We start from the raw sequence: 26,567 nt of genomic DNA, 5'->3' as shown, positions 1-26,567 counted from the left end.
AAAAAATATTTTCTTTGAAAAATTAACGATTTTATACCAAAATCCCATTGTCCCATATTATCAAAATGTGAAAATTGAGAAGTACTCTTCAAATACTTGATTTTGACCTTCAAAAAAGTTTCTTTTTGATAATCTAGTATGTATGGGTTGGGAAATAATTTTTAAAAGCTTGTTTAGTTGCAATCAAAAAAATTTCCCCCATTTACCATGAACGAGGGAATTTATTCAATCTTAAAGGATAATATATTCAACTAGATTTGTGATCTTTAGACGAATCAAAGTAGTTTAAAAACTCGGAGACACAAATATTATATTGTATTAATAAATCAAATTAATAACTCCTATAATGGTTAAAATAATTGCTGATTGAAAATAACAAAAATTCACTACATTTAATTATATATAGGCCTCGCGCATGCGAAAAACATTTTGTATGTTTTTTAGTACTCAACTAAAAATCCGTAAAATTTCCGATCAATTGTCATATTTTCAAGATTTTTTTTTCCAGCTTTCAAGACTATTTAAAAAAAAAATCCCATTTTATTTAAATGGGAATACTGCAATTTCTTACCAGCATAGTAAAAAATCAAGGTAGGACCCCAAAAATTTTGGAATAACTTTTATTTATCTCATAGAAAAAATAAAAATTCCAGGAGTAAACTTTTTTAATAATGACCTAAATAAAAGACACCCAAGTGTATCTACTATTGTAACATTTTTTTTCAAAAAATACAATACTTATAATGTATAAAATAATAATATTTTATTATAGTATTTATATTGAAGTGTTTTAATTAATATAGTTATTTTTTTCTGAATTTATTTATTTAATTTAAAATTTTAATAATTATGTAATAATATACTAGTCATGATCACAATATAGGAAAACAGTAAGCTACCCTTGTTTGTGTCCACAACACTGATCTTTTATTTAATCTTTTCGTTTAAGATAATCAACTTATATTTATCCATTATATTCATATTATTATAATAATATTATTCTTTTCGGTCAAAATAAATTTAAATAAATAACATAGAGAAATATTTATGGAAGTCATACTATTTAATTATGTTATATTATACACGTTTCAGTTATAAATAAATTATTTGTCACTTTAAAAATCACTCTTTACTGAGAAAAAATCTATAAATTAGAGTAGTCATCATTTTTTACTCTAGTATTATTATCAAATACAAAGTGTCAATACTAATCTTTAGTGTAAAAACTATTATATCCTTGTATAAAATGCCAAAATGATTTGTCTACTATTCATCTGAAATCATTTTTATATTTTATGCTATCTTAACAATAAATAGTAACATTGTAAGAATAGTGTAATTGCAAAATTCAAATTAAACAAAATTATTTGATAAATAATTCTTCGTTCAAGTACCTAGTAAGGTCACTTGCCCACGTTGTTGTTGAATAAATCTTATATCATTGAAAAGCCCATCACATTTGCTGTTAGAAAAACATAATTTCGAGGGGTACAAGTGATGGGAACATAAACCTCCATGGAGGTTTAAACACAGGTATATTGATATAGCGTATGTCATTATATATGGTCACGGGAAATTAATTTTCTAAGTCACATGCCCACGTTGTTGGTTAATAAATCTTATGTCATTGAATAGCTTACAAAGTTTACATTTAAAAAGATACATTAAGTCTATAAACGTCGAGTTCTAACAGAATACAAAATGAAGCATAGAGTAATATTGCTCTACGCAATAAAGTGATTTCTATCAATTACATTAAATTAAAAATTATTAATGAAAAAACCTTTGAATAAAAACTGATGCTGCAACCTAATATAAATAATAAACCAATTTGGTAAATAAAATCTTGTCAATGGTTACATTTCAGTTTAATTTCGCGAGCCAACTTCACAAACGTTGTTAATTCAATGTTAGAACACGAAAAAACATGTCAGTATACTAGTGAATATAACTCGTATTTAATTCATAAGATACACAATCGTAATTCTTCATTAAAATGTAATAAAAGTAACAATATATAATATCTAAAACAAGTACCCACCATTAAAATTAATTATACAATGCATTGTCTTACAATGATTAATAATCTATATTTATCATTGATATAATTTCAGAATTATCAATTCAAAAATCGCGCGATTTTAACGTGCATTTGACGAATGCACAAAAACACAAGGCGATGCAAATACGCGTACTATGACGAAAACGAGAACTATGATCGATCATTATTATTGTTATTATCATGAATATCATCATATTCATATTACTATAAATTACTGTAGAATTGTATAGACCTGTGTGTAATCATTCTGTCTATAATCGTGATATCATTAACCACAACGGTTATCTTGACTATGGAGAGATAACCGTGCTAATCTCTAATACTTTTTGAATACGGAATGATAAATTTTAAAGAGGCGCATCGATATATCCAGGCCTAAATTTCAAGCTCTATTTGAAATTGTTTCAACAATGACTTAGTTCACTTTTATGAATGAGTTAATTTTTACATCTGAATATGAAACTTCAACGTTTCATTCTAATTTTAAGCGGTTAAATAAATAATATTTTAAGTTATTATAAGTATTTATATTTGACTATATTTCCCATTCAAAAATCATTCTCGTTAAAATCTTATGAACTTAATAGCATAGTAATTTAAATGAAGGTTATCAAAAGAATGGTTTGGCTGGGCTTCAAAAAAATGTATGTACAAATTGTACTTATTTTGATTATACCATTAATTTTTCTATACAATATAAATTTTTCCGATTCAATTAAAAAAACTCTGAATAAAGAAAAATATTTGGTGAATTGTCATTTTGAAGAGCCTCATGTTGATTCATTGATTGAACTAAATTCTAATGAAGTCGCTAAGAACAGTATTTTTTTTGTCGAGACATCATGTAATCACAAAAATGGCATCAAATTGAATCTTAGACAAGGATGTGCTATAGAATCTGCAGCTCGACTTAATCCTAGTTCTAAAATTTTTGTTTTATATCTGTCTCCTAGTTCTGTTGAAAATAAGTCTGAAGTTCTCATTAAATTACAGAAATATAAAAATATCAATCTAAGGTATGTTAATTTAAGATCATATTCAGCAAATACACCGGCACAAAATTTTGTTACTTCAAATACAATATATACAAGTAATTGGCCTGTGTCTCACACTAGCGATTTACTAAGGTTTCTCACTTTATGGAAATTTGGAGGTACCTACTTAGATCTCGATGTCGTTCTCTTAAAGTAATATAAAATTTAATTAATTTTAAATAGTTTATTTTATTTTAATAAATGAGTTTGATAATGTTTTTTGTAGGTCACTTGGCAACTTTTCTAATTTTGTGAGTAAAGAATCAGATGACTCGATTGCTTCACTTGTGTTAAATTTTGGTACTGATGATCTTGGTAAATCTGTAGCAAATACAGCAATTAATGATTATGTTAACAACTATCGAGGTTATAACTGGGGCTACAATGGACCTGGAGTTATAACTAGGACTCTTCAAAAAATGTGTAATACTAATTCTGTAAGTAAAATGTAATTTTTTAAGTTAAACTTAATTATATTTTTAATCAGATTTATATTTTAATTTTAAACATGTTTATGTAACATTTTTTATTGATTCTATATTGGTTATATAAAGTAAATTCATTAGGCTAATTATAACTTTCAGATAGTGGAAATGAATAAAGACAAATGCCAGGGCTTTACTATATTTGATTCAGATGCTTTTTGTCCTGTACGTTGGGAAGATTGGTATAACTACTTTAATGCAAGTATGAGTGATGAAATTATGAATAGTATAAAAAATAGCATAGGTATTCATGTCTGGAACCAGCATAGTAAAAATACAAACATTTTCATTGGATCAAAACAACCGTATGGTTTAGTGGCTCAGAGTTATTGTCCTGAAGTTTTTTCCTTAGCTAGGCATATATTTTAATTGAAATATTATTTATTTATTTTTTATAAATCTCAAGTATTATATTTGAGAATAATTTTCAAAATATTTATTACCAATGCCTTATAAAATGTATATTTTTAACTATTTTTTTTTTTTTTTTAAATATATTTATTATTTATTTTTCTAGTGGTAATAAATTAATAATTTTATGTATGTATACCATGCTATAAAAAATTCTTGCTTACTGGCTGATAATTGAATTTTTGATTATTAATTCCTTGTTGTTGTATTTAAAATAATTATTATATTGTAACAAATAACAATAAGACATATTTTGATATTGTTAAACAACAATTGTTGTTTTTAATTATTAAAAATAAGATAAGTTAAACTATTTACAAAAGTAAAATGTCTTGGCGACTAATGAATTTGAAAATTTTAACTTGAAAAGTTTATTCCAGAATAATTAAACTTGTTAAATGTAGCGTAGCTATGAAATTCAATACTAAGTATAGATTTTTAGATTGAGTTAGATTCATAGATTATAAATTTTTGATTGTTGAAAAATATTACCAATACTGTTTTAGTGATTAAGCTATTTTAATATATAATAACATTTTTTTAAATTTACATTTTACTGAATGATCAAAATTTAATACTACATTACATTTTTTAGAAAGTGATATTTTAAATGTAATAAAACTTAATTACTTATATCAGAAAAATTAAATTGTATAAATATTGAGTTATGTTATTTTACAATTTATTGAGTTCCAAGTTTGTATATTAAAAAGTTTATCAGATGTTCATTAACATAGTTTATATGGAGGCTTCAGTCATCATAGAAACATTTATAGCACCCAAAAATGAATTGATTTTTTTGTAAATGATAATATGGTAAAGAAGCTTACTGTCAGGTCTATTATCCGAAATTATGAAAGTCCTACAGACAATTTTTCAAACTACGCTCATGCAAATGTTTCATAAATAAAAGATACATTTATTTAATTAAAATTTTTTAAGATGATAAAAAATTACAATTTTTGCATATGATAGGATCCTATCATTGAAAAATGATCAATTATTATTAAACAGAAACTGAATTTTCATTTATTTAAAACACATTGAATTTGTATTTTCAAATATGTTATATAAAAAAAGTACCAAATTTAAGAAAATTAGTTTTAAAAATTGGAAGACAATTTTGACAAAAAGTTTTTGATATTTCTGGCGACTTATTAAATATTTCAAGAAAAACTCATTAATTTTTTGTGAGTAGTCTTAAAATTTTTACCACACTCCCTCGTTGGAAAAAGCAAAAAGAGGTTCTGAAGAGTTATAACATTTTTTTATTGATACATTCACTTTTGACAAAATGACAAGTATTATTTTTAAAATTAATGTCAGATTACGAATTTGATTTCACACTTTAATTAATTTATGAAAATCTTTTTTTTTCCAATTTAACTATATACCCCAATGTTCTACTAGTAATAGCTTAAAATCCGAAATCGAACCATAACTACCTACTTCTTCACAATAATAAACATTTTCTATACGACAAACTATACCTGAACTGTTTTAGCCACAAACAATATTTTGTTATTTTTATGAGTTTTTTTGTTGCTTTATCACTCGCATAAATTATGAATATATTAGAAAATTATATACAATTTAAACAAAACTCAATGCAATACAATTTTTGAACATTTTTACTAAAATCAAAAAATTAGTTTTTAACAACTACTAACATTTTTTAAAAAATTTGTTTTAGCTTCAAATATTAGTTTTTAATAGTTTTTTAAAATAATAAATAAAAAAATTATTTTTTTCTAGTAGATTTTTATTAACAATAATTTTCTAATATATTCATNTAGTAGATTTTTATTAACAATAATTTTTAACAAATTTCTAGTTTTAATCACTAACAGATATATCAATTGAATTATTTAATGAATATAATAATTAACTTTTTAATGACTATTAATATTTGTCACAATTTTTTCTGACAATTGTGGTAACAAATCAATATGTTTTGAAATACAACGAGAGGCACAAGCTTCAGCTTCTTTGGTATATTTACTTATCTGTAAAAAATATAATAAAATAACTTGAAAAATAATAAAATAAATAATACTAATATAATGACAGAGTACCAATAGAGGTTTTAAAGTGGGCATTAATGAGAAAAGGAGTCCCGAAAAGGTACATTAATATAATAGAAGATATGTATGATGGCACTTGTACCACGGTAAAAAGCATAGGAGGAGTATCAGAAGGTTTTCGGGTAAGAGTAGGAGTGCACCAAGGTTCTGCTTTAAGCTCTTACTTATTCTCTATAGTGATGGATGAAATTACTAGAGAAATACAAGAAGAAGTGCCGTGGTGCATATTGTTTGCTGATAATATAGTGTTAATAGGAGGAAATTAATCAAAGTTTAGAGGTGTGGAGATCAGCTCTTAAAAAAAGGGTTTAAGAATAAGTAGAAGACAGATTATATAGAGTAAGAGTTTGACAAAGGAGAACACAAGGTAGATGAAATGAGGAGGTCAGTGACAATAGGCGAGGGCGTGATAGGAGAGGTGGAGAGTTTTAAGTATTTAGGGTCAGTTGTGCAAAAGAATGGTGGTATTGACGAGAATGTAAGACACAGAATTAAATGCAGGTGGTTGAAGTGGAGAGAAGCGTCTGACGTCTTAAATAGTAAAAGAATTCCAATGAGGCTGAAAGGTAAATTCTACAAGACTGTAATAAGGCCAGTTATGATGTATGGTTTAGAGTGTTGGACGAATCATAAGAAAGTAGAGCAGAAAATGAGTGTAGCAAAAATGAGAATGCTTAGATGGATGAGTGGAGTGACTAGAAAAGATAGAACAAGGAATGAGCATATAAGAATACAGTTGTAGAAATGAATGTTGAAGGAAGAAGAGGTAGGGGAAGACCAAAAAAGAGATGGAGGAATGCTATTGAATGTGATTTGAGGACAGCTGATGTGAGCATAAATGATGTGGGAGATCGTGTCAAGTGAAAGTTTAGAATAAGGGTGGCCGACCCCAAGTAGTTGGGAATAAGGCGAGGAAGAAGAAGAAGAATATTAATATAATTCTAATAATAAAAACCAGCACAGGGGGGTCGCGGCACAGTGGTGACGTGGCATAGTTGGATCAAGTATAATGATATCTGACAGTGATTAAAATCACTATCAAAAAAAAACGCTTCGATGCAAATCTTAAGATGGCGTTTAATTTAAAAAAATTGGTGGATTATTCCAAAAGCTACATGATCTGCTAGTTCATTTTAATATCCTAATTAAGATAAAGTTTGTCAAATGAAAAAGGGGTTATTAAAAAATATTATTTCTCATAAAAAAATAATGTTGATCCATACACTTTTCAATATGTCATAGCATTATAAAGTTAAAAATGTAAAAAATAAAATCGAGAATTTTCACATAATAATAGCATTCGGTAGTCATTTTCACCATGAAGATAAAATAAAGTCCGAAATTTTTTTTACCATAATAAAGTATATTACATGAACTTTAATTTAAGATATATATCAAAGTGTCAGACTATCCGGAACACTTTCAAAAGTTAAGTTGAAAAAGTTCTACTTTCTTCATGCATTTTTTAGATTTGAACCACCCTCAAATATAGGGAAATGGTCCGATTTAAAAAAACAGTATGTCGAATAAAAGATGTATATAAATACTACTTCTCATGAAAAAATTGTATTGATCCATACATTTTTCAAATAGTTATAGCATAATAAAATTAAAAATGTAAAATACAAAATCGAAAATTTTCACACAAAAATTGCATTTGGTAGCCATTTTCACCGTGAAGATAAAATAAAGTCTGAAATTTTTTTTTTCCATGATAAAGTATATTACATTAGCTTTAATTTAAGATATATATAAAAGTGTCAGACCTTCCGGAACAATTTCAAAAATCAAGTTGAAAAAATTAATTTTTAGTGAAAAAGTTGTCATTTTAAATCCCCCCCTGTGGACAAGTAAAGGGTCACATATAAAAAAAAAATGTACCAAATGAAAGGTAATGATATCATGCATCTATATAAAAAAATTATATTATAAAATTATAAATTATATTGATTTGATTATTTTTAAAAAAGTTATAGTAATTTTAAGTAAAAAAAATTGAAAAAATTTAGAAAATTAGCGATTTTTAAATTTGTAATTCTTTTGGAGGTTTCCCCCATTTATGGTGAACGAGGGAATTTTTTTTCAATTTTTGAGGGTAATGTCTACTATATTACTTTTCATATAAGATTAAGTAATAATGATCAAAAATTGTTATAACCTGTGCTTCACTGGGATTTCCTTGTATCTTGTCAGTAACTGAATCTTGACAGTCTTGTATGCAACGTTGTATTCTTTGCTGTAATAAAATTTGAACTGAAAATACATTTTTGCAAGCAACTTTTAAAGATAAACATGATAATGATGAAATTCTAGAGATCATCAGTATTATTTTGAATATCAATATTGTTCTGAATTTTCCAGTGTAAAAGTCCAACCATAATTGATCAGTTTTAACATAATTAAACAAAATACATTAATAAAAAATATTTGATAATTTTATTTGAAATCCTTTATTTTTTTACTCTTTAAATTCCTATATAATTATTTATTTTATTATTTTACAGTATATAAATATATGGTGAAAATATATTTTGAATGAGATTGAAAAGTGTTTTTTTATGCATACCTCCAAACAGAAATCTGAGAATCCTACTTCTTCAATGAGGTTGAATTAATTTATTTCAATTCATACACTTTTACATATTATAGTGTTAATTATTATTTACCTGCCATTTACTAAATTCATTTTGAATATAGTTGCGAGATTGAGCCACTTCTTTTGAACAACTATCCACACATTTGCCTAATGATTCAATATTCTTGGAATTATCTTTACAACAATCAATTGAACATTGATGCATTTGAATCTACAAAAATTTTTTTACACATTTTACTATGAATTTTAAATTTATATAAATATCTAGAAATAAAAAAATCATATAAATGCTTTAAAAAATTGCTGAATAAAACAACTAACATTTAAAACATAAATTAAGAATAAAATAATAGTATTCATTTGCTTTAAATGGATAAATACTTTTCTTCTAATTAAAATTAATACTTACTTTTATAAAAAATACTTATAATATATCATTTATTTTCATAGAACATATTTTACTTTAAAAGTTTTTGAAACTTCAACCCAGAATCAAATGGAATTCAAGTAATCTAGAATTAATGTATTTTTAAAATCTTATCTATAGGATGAATGATATGATAAAATTACAAATATTTACAAATAATGACAAATATTTTATATATTTTAGCTTCGATGCAAAGTGGAGAAGGTATTAATTTTACTATGATGTTTTTTTTTTTTTTTTATGGCTGTTGCCACTTTTTCTCAGCTCTCACTGGACCGATTTCTTTCAAAAATACGTCAAAAGATCACAAATTGTATCTAGTTGAAGACATTACCCTTAAAATTTAAAAAAATTCCCTCGTTCCCCGCAAATGGGGCAAATATCCAAAAAAATTACAAATTTAAAAATCGCTAATTTTCGAAATTTTTTCAATTTTTTTTCTTAAAACTTCCATAACTTTTTGAAAAATCAACATAACTTTTTTTTATACTAAAACCTTAGATATTTACTATTCATTTGATATCATTTTTTTGAAAATCTATCACTTAACCTGCTCATTGGGGGGGATTTAAAATAGCAACTTTTTTACAAAAATTAATTTTTTCAACTTATTTTTTGAAAATGTTCCGGAAATACTGCGTCCTTTAAACATATATCAAATTAAAGCTTATTTTATGTACTATCAGATCAAAAAAAAAAATTTGTCCCGACATCTTATCTTCTATGTGCAAATGGTTGTCGAAAATTAAAAAAAAATGTAATGTTTGCGATAAAAATTATCTTTTATCGGGATGTTTTTTGTACTTGAAACTGCCATAACTTTTTCAAAAATGAACAAATAAAAATAATATTTTTTTGTATTGAAACCTTAGATATTTCCCTTTTTTGATATAATTTTTTTTGAAAATCTAACACTTATTCTGCTCACTGGGGGGATTTAAAATAGTAACTTTTTTACAAAAAATAACTTTTTCAACTTATTTTTTGAAAATGTTCTGGAAATACTGCGTCCTTTAAACATATATCAAATTAAAACTTATTTTATGTAATATAAAATGAAAAAAAAAATTTTTCCCGACGACCTATCTTCTATGCGCAAATGGCTACCATATTCAAAAATATGCTATTTTAACAAATTTTTTTTTTTAATTAAACACTATCTACAGATTTGCATCGAAGCGTTTTTTATGATAGTGATTTTAATCACTGTCAGATATCATCTATACTGGACCCAACTATGCCACAACCCCACTGTGCCGCCACCCCACTATGCTGGGTTTTTTTTTAAACCTTTTCTGGTGGATCCAGAATATATTTAAATAAATTAAAAAAAAAATTATAGTATTCAAAGTAAGTCAGATCTAACTGACAGCTCCTATAATTTTTATTTCAATTAACACATCATTACATTTTAATTATATATTGATATATGATATATAATGAACTATATACATAATTTATTTTTCATAAATGAATTTTGGAAATAAATTTAAAACAATCTCATTATTTTTTTAATTGATAGTTTTATTAAAATTTAAGACTTGAAATTGAGGATTAAATTCTATAAAAGTAGACACTCAAAATAATCATGAGTTAAAAATACATATTTTTCTTAAGGATGTGGAATTATAAAAAATTTTCTTATGCAAAATCCTTTCCATTAAAAATTATGGATTATTACAAATTATGTATTCAAACTACCAAATAATATTAATAATTATTTATAATAGGGTTAAAAGTAGTTGTTAGCAACTTAAAGAAAAATATTTAAGTTTGAATCAGTTTTAGTCTAATAATTTATTTTAATTCTAGTTATATTTTATTCTAATATTAAATATTTCTCACCAGTTTTAATGAACTATATTGTTACTCCCAAAGAAAAGGGACATAACTATATATTATTAATTTTCCTGATTATCACATATTCTAATAGAACATATTTTTGTCGATGTAACCTCAAGAAGCAGTATGATTTTTTTTAACGATTTTATCAGAAATTACAAATTAAAATAACAATTTATACAAAAAAAATAAATGTTTAAAACTTTAAATAGCTTTCATAAACGATTGTAAAATGTTAGTTCAACCTTTTTTGCTGGATATCTCTAAATGTTATAAAATGTCAACATTTGCCTACAGAATTTATATAAGTTCAATATTCCTTATCTTTTTAATCTAAAATAACACTTTATTGATAAAATATAAAAAAATGTGAAGAATAAAATTTTCAAATTTATAATTACTTGTAATTTTCTTAGACATTTTTTATCAATATCATTTAAAACATTATACATAGCACTATCCATACGTCGTTGATCTTCTTCCATCTGAAATGATACATTTTTAGGAAATAAAATGGCAGTCTTACAATATAAAATAGTACTAAGTTATAATAGTATATAAATGGAGATTTTTTCTAACTAATTTAACTAACTTATATTTACTTATATATATATATATACATTATTTTTATTTAAATTTAACGTCTCTAAAAGTAGATTTATAAGTCTTAATCATTAAATTTCGTAGATCCAAAATAGTTCTTAATAATAAATAATGTAGTACCAAATAAACATTAAAATAAATATTGAAACATTATTAATAACCTACTTTTCAAAAATCTAATGTTTTTCAAATTAAAAAAAAGAAATTAATTATTAAAACAATACCACACCAGTAATGTAACGTTCGAAAATACGAACTCGTTTAGTTGATTTGAACAAACAAAACTGATAATAAAATAATAATGATAGTAAAATTGAATTGTTCATTGAATTCTCGTTGTAAAATGAGTAAACACTGCAAAAAATTACCAGCGCAAAGGACTTACATACAGAATTTTACATGTCTGGATTATGTTTAAACATAATAGAAACATTGAAAGTTGTTTTATATTTAAAAAAAACAGATCGTTATGTTACTCTGCATATTAAGTTGTTTTCCTTTTATAGTTAAATGCTAACAGACATTTTATGTCAAGCATAAAAAAAAATATCGCATAATGAATTACTAAATTAATATTTTTTTCCTTTTTTGGAAATATTTTTATTTAGCTTTTTTTCACTTAAATTACTTCTTGTTACAACCGGGTGGATTAAAAGAGAGCGAGTGTTCCAATGCCCATACACTTAATATGTAATTAAGTTTTTTGGTAGTTCTATGTGGCTCGCTTAAAATTTTGGCTTCCTTATATAAAAGTTAAAATTATCTCTTTGTTTTATATTTGTTAAATAATAAGTTTATTTAGGGTTATACCTTTCTTTGGTTCATTCAAATAAAAAAAAATAGAGAAAAATTGTTTCAATGAGCAAAAAAGAAAGGTTTTAAGAGCGGCAGAATTCCAAAATGCGTCCCTAGTTATGCTGGTAATTACATGAGATTTTTTGTTCTAATACAATCGAAAATTGAATTATAAACACGTTTACTACTATGTTTACAAGTTTATTTAATCATTGATTTCAAATTAATGTTTGGATGAATTGTAAAGCACAATGCATAGGCACAACCTATGGTTTGTAGCAACAAAATTTGTGCGTAACCTGGAGAATCTAAAGAGGGCATAGTCTAGTATAATAAATATAGTCATTTTTTATATTTGTTCCTTTAACAATACCATTAAAATTCAGTTGCATTGTGAAGCTCTTATTGTAATTACACCCACGGAGGTTTCGAACTGAAAAAAATACTCTCAATGTCCTAGGGAGCAGAAATAAATTAGTATTATATAATTTATTAAAAAATTATAAAATACTCTAATTTACGTGTTGGCTACTAACAAGTTTTTTTTTTTAATATGACATTAAAGCTAAATAACAACTAATATGATATTATTTTACTTAAATATAATTTATAAAAAGTATAATTCAAAATGGTTACTACTTTTTCCTTCTTATGTTTATTTTCATGTATACATAATTTTCATTTAAATAATTCTTTTATTTTTGTTAAAAAAGTAACGTATTGTTATGTTAACCTAATTAAAATCAAAAAATTATTGCACTTTTTATAAGAAGATTTATACTAATGAAAATTACATTTTAAAAGCTGCGTTTGTGTCAAATACAGGTAATTGAAAATTTAATTAAATAAATATTTATCTCGTTATTGAAATTCAAAAGTTTTAATAGTAATAATAATGTCAAATTTCAAGATGAATAATTTAATTCCTATTGGTATAGTAATTCATTAATCGGCACAAACTAATATACTTGAGTTGGCTTAGTTACTCAATAATTAAACAAAATAATTTATTTATAGCATTTTTAAAAAATAATGTTATAAAACATTATTTTTTGCTACAGGATTTGAATACAGAAAAATAATTCCGTTTTATTATATTTATATAATAAAATAATATACATTGTTTAATTAATTATAGTGACAACTCATATTTTCTAATTAATAAATATAAAATGATCTGCAAATATTGTACTTAAGATGGTATAGTTAAATTTAACTATATTTTAGTTGTTGTGCAATATAAAAATCATCGATCGCGTTTTATAAGTGTGTACAATATTCAGAATATCTTAGACCTAACTGATAACACTTAAAAACTTTTGATACAATTATCATTATGTTAAAAGTTTATAATAATAATAAGTATTGCCTTGTTTAACTACGTTTTTTATTTTTTATTATTTATCACTAAAAAGAAAAAAGAAAATAAAAATTTTTTTTTATTTCAAAATACTTATTTTTAAGCTTTTACAACATTTTTAATGGGTTAAATTTAATTATAAGATAAGTACTCATTGAGTAACAAGGATTTTAATGCATGTGTATGGAACACGATCGGAGTATAAATACGACGCACCCACCCTCACGACATATCCATTTAATGTATTAAGTTAAAAGTACTTTTAATCAATGATTACTTGTCATTACACAGTTCTCGACCTATCAACATTTATTGTAAAATAATGGTTATTTTAATGTTTTGAAAAATTATTTTTTAATTTTTCTTGTTAATTATATATTATAAAAAAATATGCTCTAAATGTAGTTAAAGAAGATATTAATTATTAAACAAATTCCTTTTTAACACAATGATAATCGTATCAAAAGTTTTAGGCGTTGTCAGTTAAATTTGAGACTTCACCAAATATATATTTATTTTGCTCAGTGTTACCAAATGTTTTTGTAATATTATTATCAAAATATTATAAGTTTTGATAAAATCACGACTTATTTTTTCCCACCAATGATAACAATATTTATTTTACAACCTACTAATGCGAATTCGTGTTATGTGTTTACTAAAGAATTAGTAATTGCTCAATCATTGAAAGTTCATCTATATCAATAACAACTTTGTCTTTGCCTACGTAACACCTATTTTTTTTCCTCATACATCGATTTTAATAACAATTTTTCTGATATAAATATAAATTTTCAACTCATCTGTTGCTGATTATTATTGAATCACTCATATCTTAAAACATTATGCCCTGGTCTCATGTGTCAATTTTCAGATAGAAAAGGTAGTAATGATATTTGTAAGATTTTATTAAATTTATTATTAACTTTTATTTAGAAATATAATTACTTTTAATAAAACATAGTATAAAATAAATTGTTCTTTAACAAATCTATTAAAACCAACAAATTTGAAAATAGTAATGTAAAAAAGAATTATCTTAAAATTTCATAATGCATGAAGATATGTAAACATAGGAAATATACTACACTGCAGTTAATAATAGATATTTATTTTGTCTTTCTTATATAAGCCAAATTTAGAGGTGTAGTGCCAACAATTACTGAAAAACTCATACAAACATTTTAATTATAATATTGCAAATCTTGAAAAAATTAGATTGTTTTTAATTTTATTTAAAAATTACCAAGTGAATATTGTTAATTTTTTTTTTTAAGCATGGAGAGGTTATAAAATATTTCAACATTTTTGTGATAATATTTTTACTTTAATAATATTTTAGCAAAAAAAATATTTATAATAAAAATCATACCTTATTATGGAGCTCTATAAATAATTTTTGCACAAAACACTCAAGACGGCACTAGATTTTTTTAGAGGGATTAAGTATATTTAATTTTAATTATATAATTTAAAATTCAATTATTAGTTACCTTATTTTGTTATATCATTGTGTAATCTGTTGATGTAAGATGGAAAATAGTAGTAACCATTTAATTTTAACATTTCAAATCATAATGCTGGGTTTAATTTAATAATACAAAAATAGCATCTACAGTGAGGTCCATTTATCATAGCCTACTTAATTACTTAATTAATAACATTAACTTCAGGAATATATTTCTATTTTTGGCTTTTTCTTAGATACTTATAATTTTTGATTAATCAATAATCAAGAACTTTTTCTGTTTATCCTTTATATATTATAATGGTGTCATCATATCAACGGTGTTTTGTAGAAAGGGCATAACGCCTGAATTTCATAATTGTGGGTTACGCCCTTTCAAATCAAATTTACAAATCACCGTCTATATATATTTATTTAGCTTATAAAATAACAAATAATCTAATTAACATATATTAACAGTATAGACTGTCAGTGAAATACGGGTATGACTATTTTTATTATATGACATTTAGCTGCCACACTCCTCATCAGATGAATATTTTTTAAATAATTGAGTGAGTTATGATAAATAGATCACCCCTGTATAATTTTAATAATAATTATAAATTTTGTTTAATTTAGGTGATAAAAATAAAAATGACTAATCAATATAATAAACGGCCTTACTATGTATGATTGTGCAATGAAAGTTATTCCATTTAATAAAGTTTTTATGAATATAAAAGAAAATTTATCTCAAAATATTATGGCCACAAATGAAGAAGCTGATGATGCTGAACAGCTTCGTTTACTTGCTCTTCAATCTATGGTGAGACGAACCATTAAAAATAATTCTAGTCAAAAGAGTGATGACCAAGATATATTACTGCTAAGAACTGCTGCACTTGAATCAATAGGACTCAAAACTAATAATAAAAATAGCTCAATTAATGAATTAAAAAATAATCATTGTACAGAAAATAGAAAAACCAAAAGATCTCAAAGTGATTCATTAGCTGATCCACTAAATAAGAAAAGGAAAATACGTAAGAAAAGAAAAAACTCAATTAAATGTTTTAATACTGATAATGTATTAGTTAAAACTACTGAGTTAGAAAATATTGATGAAAAAAAATATGAACACTCTGTTAAACCAGAAGTTAAGAAAATAGTTAAAAATGGAAGTATATTATTGTCAAATTTAAATTCAGAAGGCATTGATGAAACAATGGTTATTAAAATAACATTTAGCTCTTCAGAAAGTGATGATTCATCTAGTGAAAATGACAATACTTTAAATACTGTATGTTGGAATGACCTAAAATTTAATTAAAAGACAAAGAATATTTTATAAACAGATTCAAATATATTTTTGTAGAGTAAAGCTGAAAAGAATATTTCTGTAGAGATCAACAATGACGTTGATTGTTTAAAAAGGATCAGTTCTAAACAAAATATCTCTGAAGTTGATAGTATAAATAAAGTTGATTCAGTGTCAATAAAAAATAATAAGTATGAATTTTTATATTAAATTTAAAAAACATTCGCTGAGTAATATTTAAGTATAAATATACAAAATAGTTAAATAATTATATTGCCATAATATTTTACATATATTTTAGGTTAAAATTTAATGACTGCATTCTTAAACTATCAAGTTTAATGAAAAGTTGTGATTCAGAAATTGAAAAACGTGAGGCACAATTAAAAATATTTTTAGAAGCATATGAAAAGTATGAAAATCACAACAGAACAGTATATTCTTTATTGGAGTCAATTAAAGCTGTCCGTAAGGAATTGTCTGAGCTCAATTCCAATNGTCCGTAAGGAATTGTCTGAGATCAATTCCAATGAAAACACATCAATCTCCATTCAAAATATTAATAATGCAAATAAAAATAGCTGAATAAAATATTTTTAATTTTCTATTAATCTAGCATATACTTAATAATTTTGATCATCCTATTAGATAAATAAATCATTTTTTCTTTTTTTTTTTTTTAAATATGATCTGATAATCATACTTGTATTCTTATAATTTAAGAATAAAGTCAATTTTTCAATTGTTATCAATTTTCCATTACATCAAATGTTCATTAGAAATTATCTAATGATGTATGGAATTGGTTAACATGATACTAAAATAATTCTTTTATGAATTATGATTAAAATATTTATAGCTGCTAAATTCAAATTCAATTTTTTTTTATTATTATTATTTAAAAAATAACTAATTTCTCTATTTGTTGACAACTATTTTTTTCTTTAAAATTATTTTTTCAGCTATTTTATTTGATATTTGTATTACTATCATCTATTTATGGCGATTGTTATAGGCTTTTGTTTCATCAGCTTAGAGCTCAAATAACAACTGAACAGGAAATCTACTTATTGGNTTATTATTTAAAAAATAACTAATTTCTCTATTTGTTGATAACAATTTTTTTCTTTAAAATTATTTTTTCAGCTATTTTATTTGATATTTGTATTACTATCTATTTATGGCGATTGTTATAGGCTTTTGTTTCATCAGCTTAGAGCTCAAATAACAACTGAACAGGAAATCTACTTATTGGACAAACCCATGGGTGAAACTGTGGATTCAATCAATCAATATTGAGTCATGNATGGATTCAATCAATCAATATGGAGTCATGTATTTTATCATGTTCTTATAAAAATATCAAACAAATGATTGTCCTTTTTTCTTTGATGTTATGTTTGTTGTTTTACAGATGTTATGTGAAGTGAATGACATGACAGCATTACTCGTAATTATTCATTATTATTTAATTGTTTTTAATATACTATCTATTTTAAACAAATTCTAATGATTTTATTTATTAACTATTAATTATAAGGAGGTTATTTTTAATAACTAATTATAAAAAGTAAGTGCAGTGTTACAAAAATAAGCATTAACATCAAATTTTTTATTTTTAAATAAAATTCTAAAACATACAATTGTAGAAAAATATCCTTTAAATTAAATAATATGGAATATGCAAGGAACAGTCTTAATAAGATTGAAATAGAAGCCAATTTTAAAGTTAATACTAATGTCATTCTAAAAACTAATAAACGTCAATAAATTATATTATTAGTTTTTTATTTTATATTGTTTTATTTATTTTTTCTTATTATAANGTTTTTTATTTTATATTGTTTTATTTATTTTTTCATATTATAACCTATTGATTGAGTGAGAATCCTAAGTTGGACGCATTTCAAAAATATGTTTTCCACAATAAAGATTTTTTATTTGTAGTAAAACTATAAGGAGGTTTTCTTATTTAAAATTAAGTGGGTTAATGACTGGTTTTAAATAAATATTCTTTAAGCCACGGAAAATTATACTAAGAGTAGATTAGTGAAGCAGATATTAATGGGTGTGATCACAGGCGCAACTAGGCAAAAATGCTGGGAGTGCTGAAATTATATTATGCTCACAAACCCATGGGGGGGAGCCGAAACACCCCTGAGTAACATTTCTTAAATAATTACTGACCAGACGAAGGCTTATTCGAGACTTCACCTATGTGAAGATATTAAGATAGGTTAAAAATAGCCCCTTAAAAAATATTTTAGACATTAAAGAAATATATCTCGGGGACAATTGCCCATATCGGACCCATTCAACCACTTACATAACAAAACAGTGGGGTCGCGGCATAGTGGAGACGTTGCATAGTTGGGTCCAGTATAGATTTAATCTGACAGTGATTAAAATCACTATCATATGAAACGCTTCAATGCAAATCTATAGATAGTGTTTAATTTTTAAAAATTGATGGATAATTATAAAAGCAACATCAACTTCTATTTCCTTAATTAAACCCAGATTAGTAATTCTTTTGATTTTTAATATATTAAAAGAAATAATTTTGAACCTACTTTTTATTGTCCTTTAAAGTGAAAGTTTTATTTAAAAAAAAAATAATTTTATTATCATAACAAGTGCTCAATTTGCAAGTTTGAAATTGACATTAAATAGATAAATGAAATTGTTAAGATTAATATGCTGTCAGCAAATTTTATAATTACTATTTACAGTATATTTATCAGAAAAGTTAGATTTTTTTACATTTTTATCGTAATAGATCACTTAAATAAAAATCATAGTAATCATTTCTAATTAACTTTTGGCGTTTAAAAAGATTCTACAATGGAAATATTCAGAATTTAATTAATTTTAATGATTATATATCTAAAAAATTGTTTTCTAATAAACTATTATATTAATATAATTTTTTATTTCGCCTTATTGTCGTACATATTTAATTATAAAAATAACCACAAAGATGTTTAAAATTGTTTATTTTAGGGTGCTGCAACACCCTCACAAGTTGCATTCATGGGTCTCACAAGTCGTGAGACAAATATGAATTGTACACCAAATATACTTTTAGAAGTAGACAAAAATTCAATGAAATGTAACAATGCTTCCAATTTACTGTCAAAAATAATTTGGTTCGATTTTTGTATGAGGAATATCATGTAAAGTCAAGTTGTGTAATATTATTTTAACTTAGTTAGAAAATTATGAAACGAAATTCACATTTTTAATGAATTTGAACAATTTTAGGCCATTCACGCATAATTAAGAATAATATGATCACTACGAACTAATGTCGAATTGGCANGCATAATTAAGAATAATATTATGATCACTACGAACTAATGTCGAATTGGCATAATGAAAATGAAAATAAATATTTGATATTATTGACGTTTAAAACGTAATCGTGTTAAAAACATGCTAAGTATTAATGCATTGTTTACCTGCTGCTACTAATTAAAAATTACTCAGTATCTCATGAGAAATTGCAGTTGTGGTGAAATCGCTTTGTGTATATTCAATAAAATTGTTTAGAAATCCTTTATAATAGCATCATGTTACTAAAAAATTTGAAATATTATAGACTGGTAGTAGCACACACAAATACAATTAAAAAAAAAACCCAGCACAGGGGGGTTGCGGCACAGTGGTGATGTGGCATAGTTGGATCAAGTATAATGATATCTGATAGTAATTAAAATCACTATCAAAAAAAAACGCTTCGATACAAATCTTTAGATAGTGTTTAATTTTAAAAAATTGGTGAATTATTCCAAAAGCTACATGATCTGCTAGTTCATTATTAACCCCCTCAATTAAAGGGAAATGGTCCGATTTGAAAAAACAGTATGTCGAATGAAATATGTATATAAATACTACTTCTCATGATAAAATTGTATTGATCCATACATTTTTCAAATAGTTATAGTATAATAAAGTTAAAAATATAAAATACAAAATCGAAAATTTTCACACAATAATAGCATTCGGTAGTCATTTTCACCATGAAGATAAAATAAAGTCCGAAATTTTTTTTACCATAATAAAGTATATTACATGAACTTTAATTTAAGATATATATAAAAGTGTCAGACTTTCCGGAACACTTCCAAAATTTAAGTTGAAAAAGTAAATTTTTTGTGAAAAAGTTGTCATTTTAAATCCCCCCCTGTGGGCAAGTAAGGGTCACATAAAAAAAAAAAATGTACCAAATGAAAGGTAATGATATCATGCATCTATACAAAAAAATTATATTATAAAATTATAAATTATATTGATTTGGTTATTTTTAAAAAAGTTATAGCAATTTTAAGTAAAAAAAATTTTGAAAATTAACGATTTTTAAATTTGTAATTTTTTTGGAGGTTTCCCCCATTTACGGGGAACGAGGGAATTTTTTTCAATTTTTGAGGGTAATGTCTTCGACTAGATACGATTTGTGATCGTTTGACGTATCATTGAAAGAAATCAGTTCGGTGAGAGCTGAGAAAAAGTGGTAACAGACAAAAAAAAAACACATCATAGTAAAACCAATAACTTCTCAGCTTCGCATCGAAGCTAAAAACGGTAGCAAAGTGGGGTCGCGGCACAGTATGAAAGTGGCATAGTTGGCACAAGTATAGATGATATCTGACAGTGATTAAAATCACTATCATAAGAAACGCTTCGATGCAAATCTATAGATAGTGTTTAATTTTAAGAAACTGGTAGATTATTTCAAAAGCAACAATAACCCTTATTCCCTTAATTTTATCCCGATTAGTTATTTAATTTATAATTAAAATATATGAACAAATAATAATTATAGTAATTAAATTTATTTGGAATATTATAGTCTAGTAGTAGCACACACAAATAGAGTAAAAAAATTATTAAATTACTAAGTAAAATTATTTAATTTTGTAGTTGAAACCTATCATATCAAACTTGATTCGTCAATAAATACTTTGAAAACATTATAAATGAATGATTTTAATTGTCTTTATGGAAAACATGGAATAACTAACTGTTTAATTGATGAATTAGAATTTTGTTTCCATTTTTGAGGGTAATATCTTCAACTAGATACGAATTGTAATCATTTGTCGTATCGTTGAAAAAAGTAGGTCAAGTTAAAGCAGAGAAAATAAATGATAGTTACAAAAAAATACCCTCTCAGCTTTGCATCGAATTTTAACAAAAAAATAGCATATTTTTAAATATGCTAGTCATTTTTTCACCATGAAGACAAAGGGATATGATTCTATTTAAAAAAAAATGTGTCAGATGAAAGACGTATATAAAGATTATTTATAAAAAAATATTAATATTGATCCATACTTTTTTCCCAAAAGTTATAGCAATATAAATTAAAAAATATAAAACCGAGAATATTTTCACGGAAATCGTTCGTTTTTCTTTAACCTTGATGTTCATAGTGAAAACTATGGAGACAAGTCCAGAGGTAAAATTTTTTTTGTTTTAAATAAAATATATTACATAAGCTTTAATTTAAGGTATATATAAGTGTCAGTATTTTCGAAACATTTTCAAAAGTTAAGTTGAAAAAGTTGCCATTTTAAAACCTTTCCTGTGGGCTGGTAAATGGCCAAATGTTCACAAAAATATATCAAATGATAGGTAAATACCTAAGATATCTATAAAAAAAATTATATTGATTTGGTTATTTTTATTAAAGTTATGGCAATTTTAAGTCAAAAAAATTGAAAAAAATGTCGAAAATTAGGAATTTTTAAATTTGTAATATTTTTAGGGATTTCTCCCGTTTATGGGGAACGAGGAATTTTTTTTTCAATTTTCGACTAGATACAATATGTGATCTTTTGACGTATTGTTCATCAAAATTGGTCTAGCGAGATCTGAGATTGAGCATTCACAGACACACACAAAAAAAAACACATTATAGTAAAATTAATACCTTCTAGGCATCGAAGTTAACAGGCATACTCTACTATTGATACTGCCGAAAGAAATAAATGACAATAATTTGAAAAATATGAATTTGTATAATAGATACACTACTTATATATCTAGTAAATTTTAGTAAGTTTTTATTTATGTACCCTTCTATAACTAACCCCTTCACGCCACTAGAAATATGACTTTTATATTATTTTTATAAACATTTTAATTGATTCGTTTATGGTAATGGCAATTATATATAGACTGGAGGTGAACATTTAAAAATATTCTAATTATCGCGTTCATTTTTTAATGAACGTTCCAAACGCTGAATTTCATCGTAATTTAAAAAAAATGTGGCAAAGGCAAGAAGATTAAAATTTATTATGACCGTGTTATTGTTATTAAATTACAAATTACTCGATAGATTAGAAATTAAACTACTTGAAATATCAAGTATTGGAGTTATATTACTTTTATAATAAAAAAATAATTTAATTACAAAGAAACTTTGTTCTTTTGGTTACTTTTTTTTATTTACAGTAGAACTTTGATTATCCGAACTGTAAATATTGTACCCGATCATTCTATTCTCCAAACTTCACATCAATATTTTTGTCTTATAAGATAAAACTAAGTTTAAACTAGTGATGAGCACTACTGAGTGAATACTACCGATAGTCTAAAACTATCGGCAAAAACGAATGTTTTACGATAATATTTATTATCAACAAAACGGTTCTTCTTCTTCTTCCTCGCCTTAATCCCAACTACTTGGGGTACCCTTATCCTAAACTTCCATTTGACACGATCTCCCACATCATTTATGCTCACATCAGCTCTCCTCAAATCGCATTCAGCAGCATTCCTCCATCTATTTTTTGGTCTTCCTCTACCTCTTCTTCCTTCAACATTCATTTCTATAACTGTTCTTACAATTCAGCATATACGGTTAAAATAACTAAATGAAAAGATAAATATCATATTTGAATGCAAATTTGCGTGATTTAATATTTTTGGCTATCAAACTATCGAGTACAATATAAAGTAGTTTGTAACCGGTAGTTCGATAGTTTATAAAAGACTATCGAATATATCCGGTAGTCAAATGTATTCGATAGTGCCCATCACTATTTAAGATCGTCACTAGTATAAACAAGAACAACATAAGTTCAACGAATTAAAACGTGCTGGCATATACTATTCTCAAAAAAAATTTAACTTAATATAAATTGTAGTTTTATGTTTTTAATTTATTTACTTTATAATAAAATATATCATACCAAAAGAAATTTAATTTTTACTTTATTATAAATTACTCAAAATACTGATAAAAAAAAGAAACCAGATTTCCGAATATTACCGAACTGAATATGGTTCCAATTAGTTTAGAAATTAATCATTTAACCAGGATCACTGGTGTACGCATGGTGGGGGGGGGGGGTTGACCCCCCACCAAAAAAAAAAAAATTTATAAGCTAAGCGACAATGTTGGACGATAAACAATAAGTAATAACAATAAAAAAGATCATATCATAGTATAAATATTTCCACAATAAGTAATCGAAAACAGAAATTTTCATGAGCAAATAATATGGGCAGTGTCACATCTGATTTTCTTTAAATTTCAAACTCCCCACCCCAAATTTAATTTCTGTGTACGCCACTGACCAGGATTGACAAAACTTGATTTTATAGCATAAAAAACCGCCATGACATTAGGTATTATTTTTATAGGATAACTAAAAAATTTGTATATCAACAGACAAAAATGAATAAAAAATTGAATTTTTTCCAAATATATTTTTCGGTGAGCTTTATTTTTATAAACTCTGCATTTAGTACTCTAAACAACAGCATTGCTCCCTTTAACAAAATTCAATCTCGCTTGTTGTATTATAGAACAGAGGAAATTTATCTAATGTCCTAATAACCTTATCTCGTTGACCTTAATAATGAATGTTAGTGCCTAACCACTCTTTTAGTATACACAGCAATACTAAGCTTCTAAATTAAATTTTATTATTTCATTATTCTACATGTTAATTCTTAATTTTAAACATATAATATAGACGTTATAGGCGTGAAAATTTTTTGGCTAAGCGTGACAAATGTATTAGTTGATATTAAAAACAATTCTGCCAAAAATTAGATTTGCAAGGAACCGTAACATATAAATCTTAATTTTAATTTATAATATTTTGCAAATAATAATGGTAGATAAGTGTATTGAAAGACTTTAGTTTTTGCTCAAAGTGGCTTGTATATTATTGAACATATTCTTGAAAATATTACTTCTAGATGACCTAAAATATAATTTATGATTTTAAGAGTAACATGTTAACCTTATAACAATTAAAAACAAAGCGGCGATTTACGATTGGATTTAATTTTATAATTGAACGTTAATAATATTCGTTTAATTCAACGAAAAATACATGTTTTAAAGTGGATTTTCTCAGAATATAAATGTACTACTAAATTCTTGTTTTTTTTTTTAGTAAATCTTAAGGAACATTTGAAAAATTTCTTTATATAATTAATATACTTAAGGACACACACAGAAAAATATCCCAGAAGTGCAAACCTTTGATTTTCAAAATATTTTTTGTATTTGCGAAAAATAACTTTAAAATTATTTTAAATATAGTATAAAAATTGATTAAAAAAAGTATACAATTTTAAGTAGATCATATATGATCTAAAAATTAAAAAATAACACACAATTCTTTGACAAAGTATAAAAAATACAACATAAGCAGGGTGTAACAGATAAAATAAGTTGTCAGTTAGATCTGTTCGACCAGATTTGTGTTGTCTTCTGGATCAGACCCTAAAATTGTTTTCAGATGTATTGATAGATTCGAGTTTTTACGTTCTTCAGCATGTTTTCTACATTCTGTAAGTATGTGATTAACATTAATCCTTACTACGTGTTTTCACAAACCAGCGATTTTTTCCTTCATAAGGTGGTAATGAGTTAATTTCATACATCTCTGATTACAGTGCTNGCGATTTTTTCCTTCATAAGGTGGTAATGAGTTAATTTCATACATCTCTGATTACAGTGCTAATCTTAGAATATAGATATATTATTTACAATATTTAAACAAAAACTTCATGGTTTTAGTAATTTATGCTTTTTTTTATCAATTTATTCGTTCTACCTCAAATTTTTTATTTTCAAGGTGTTTATTATTAGGTATACAACAAAGGGGTAGCCCATTAACATTTAGAGGATTGACTAATTTTGCGAAATTCTTCTTTGGTGTTTTTTTTTCTTCTTAGTGTCATTTATCTATTGCAATTTTTACAGTAAAATTTGTATAAATTATATTATTTATGAGCTTAGCAGAAACACATGACTAGAACATAGCTCTATAAAATGATCATTGAAACTCATGTTTTTACAATCATTGATTCCTTTATACAAAAATAGTATAATTGATTTTTGCATAAGTTAAATTATTTTTTACTGCAGAAATTGATGAATTTAATAGAAAAATTATTATTTCTAAAATAACGATTAAAATTAAAATATGCATTTTATAGATAAAGTATAAGTATTTAATGGTAATAAAATGTCAAATACATTTTAAACCATTAATGATATAGAATTTTATAAAATGAGTACTCAGTAAATGTAAAAAAGCAATACCAATTATATTTTTGATTAGTTAAAATTATACAAAATAATTGTACACTTCACTAAAATGGAATTGGGAAGTTTACACCAAGATATTATTATTTTTTCATAGTACATCATAAAAATGTAATTACTTAAACAAGTTAACATAAATTATTAAGTTGAAAAATACATAAAAAATAATTTGATTTTATTAGCTGTATTAGATCTGAAAAAATAACATGCTGTGGGAATTTTTGCTACAAAATTATAATTTAAATAAATGCATAAAATTAAATTTGTTTTTAGAGCTCCAAGTCAGATCTCCAAGACTAGAAATTATATTATTTAATTTACATTATGTAAGAACATCATAAAATTGGGTTTTTAAAAATAAAAATGAAACATCAAACAGCACCCCAAAGAGCATATTACAATAAAAATTTTGAGTGAAGTATAAAACACATATTATTATAATTAAAACACCATCCAATAATAATCACCAATATGCAATAATATTAGTAGTTCAAATTGGTGTTTATGATCTTACAAATTT

General features: G+C 24.8%; 3 protein-coding genes and 1 long non-coding RNA gene across 12 annotated transcripts in view; 3 read left to right on the top strand and 1 right to left on the bottom strand.

Annotated features, from left to right (window-relative positions):
* Positions 1 to 2,374: 2,374 nt before the first annotated feature.
* LOC126898689 (lactosylceramide 4-alpha-galactosyltransferase-like) lies at positions 2,375 to 4,530 on the top strand. Its single transcript, XM_050672973.1, has 3 exons — positions 2,375 to 3,249; positions 3,323 to 3,533; positions 3,681 to 4,530. Exons 1-3 carry the CDS (start codon positions 2,663 to 2,665, stop codon positions 3,948 to 3,950), a joined length of 1,068 nt encoding a protein of 355 aa, XP_050528930.1. The 5' UTR covers positions 2,375 to 2,662; the 3' UTR covers positions 3,951 to 4,530.
* A 1,075-nt stretch (positions 4,531 to 5,605) lies between these two features.
* LOC126899087 (protein FAM136A-like) lies at positions 5,606 to 11,847 on the bottom strand. Of its 2 annotated transcripts, XR_007702471.1 has the most exons (6): positions 11,710 to 11,847; positions 11,343 to 11,426; positions 8,743 to 8,883; positions 8,235 to 8,312; positions 5,813 to 5,998; positions 5,606 to 5,771 (listed from the first exon to the last, which is right to left on the bottom strand). XR_007702471.1 is itself a non-coding variant. In XM_050673632.1 (5 exons), the coding sequence occupies exons 2-5, from the start codon at positions 11,424 to 11,426 to the stop codon at positions 5,885 to 5,887; spliced, it is 417 nt and encodes a 138-aa protein (XP_050529589.1). In that variant the 5' UTR covers positions 11,710 to 11,847; the 3' UTR covers positions 5,784 to 5,884. The 2 variants fall into 2 exon arrangements, 1 of the variants encoding a protein (XP_050529589.1); XM_050673632.1 differs by lacking the exon at positions 5,606 to 5,771 and having other exon boundaries at positions 5,784 to 5,998.
* A 2,469-nt stretch (positions 11,848 to 14,316) lies between these two features.
* Positions 14,317 to 17,138, top strand: LOC126899081 (putative uncharacterized protein DDB_G0274405). Of its 3 annotated transcripts, none has more exons than XM_050673624.1 (5): positions 14,317 to 14,582; positions 15,632 to 15,721; positions 15,789 to 16,449; positions 16,525 to 16,658; positions 16,769 to 17,138. In XM_050673624.1, exons 3-5 carry the CDS (start codon positions 15,835 to 15,837, stop codon positions 16,971 to 16,973), a joined length of 954 nt encoding a protein of 317 aa, XP_050529581.1. In that variant the 5' UTR covers positions 14,317 to 14,582; positions 15,632 to 15,721; positions 15,789 to 15,834; the 3' UTR covers positions 16,974 to 17,138. The 3 variants fall into 3 exon arrangements, with proteins under 3 accessions (XP_050529581.1, XP_050529578.1, XP_050529580.1); XM_050673621.1 differs by having other exon boundaries at positions 15,627 to 15,721; XM_050673623.1 differs by lacking the exon at positions 15,632 to 15,721.
* Positions 17,139 to 17,775: 637 nt separating this feature from the next.
* LOC126899089 (uncharacterized) overlaps positions 17,776 to 26,567 on the top strand; it is a 10,359-nt gene continuing 1,567 nt past the window's right edge. For 2 of the 6 annotated variants that reach the window (XR_007702474.1, XR_007702477.1), the window contains exon 1: positions 17,776 to 17,917. This is a non-coding gene — a long non-coding RNA (uncharacterized LOC126899089). Of the gene's footprint in view, positions 17,918 to 19,470; positions 19,659 to 19,731; positions 19,788 to 26,567 lie in introns of those variants that run through there. The other 4 variants (XR_007702475.1, XR_007702476.1, XR_007702472.1 and 1 more) reach the window with 4 other exon arrangements.

Source organism: Daktulosphaira vitifoliae, unplaced genomic scaffold (assembly GCF_025091365.1).
Source record: "Daktulosphaira vitifoliae isolate Bord-2020 unplaced genomic scaffold, ASM2509136v1 Scaffold_2, whole genome shotgun sequence".
NCBI classification, from domain to species: Eukaryota; Metazoa; Arthropoda; class Insecta; order Hemiptera; family Phylloxeridae; genus Daktulosphaira; species Daktulosphaira vitifoliae.
The sequence above is the reverse complement of the archived record's forward strand: the minus strand, read 5'-3'. Positions and strand labels throughout refer to the sequence as shown.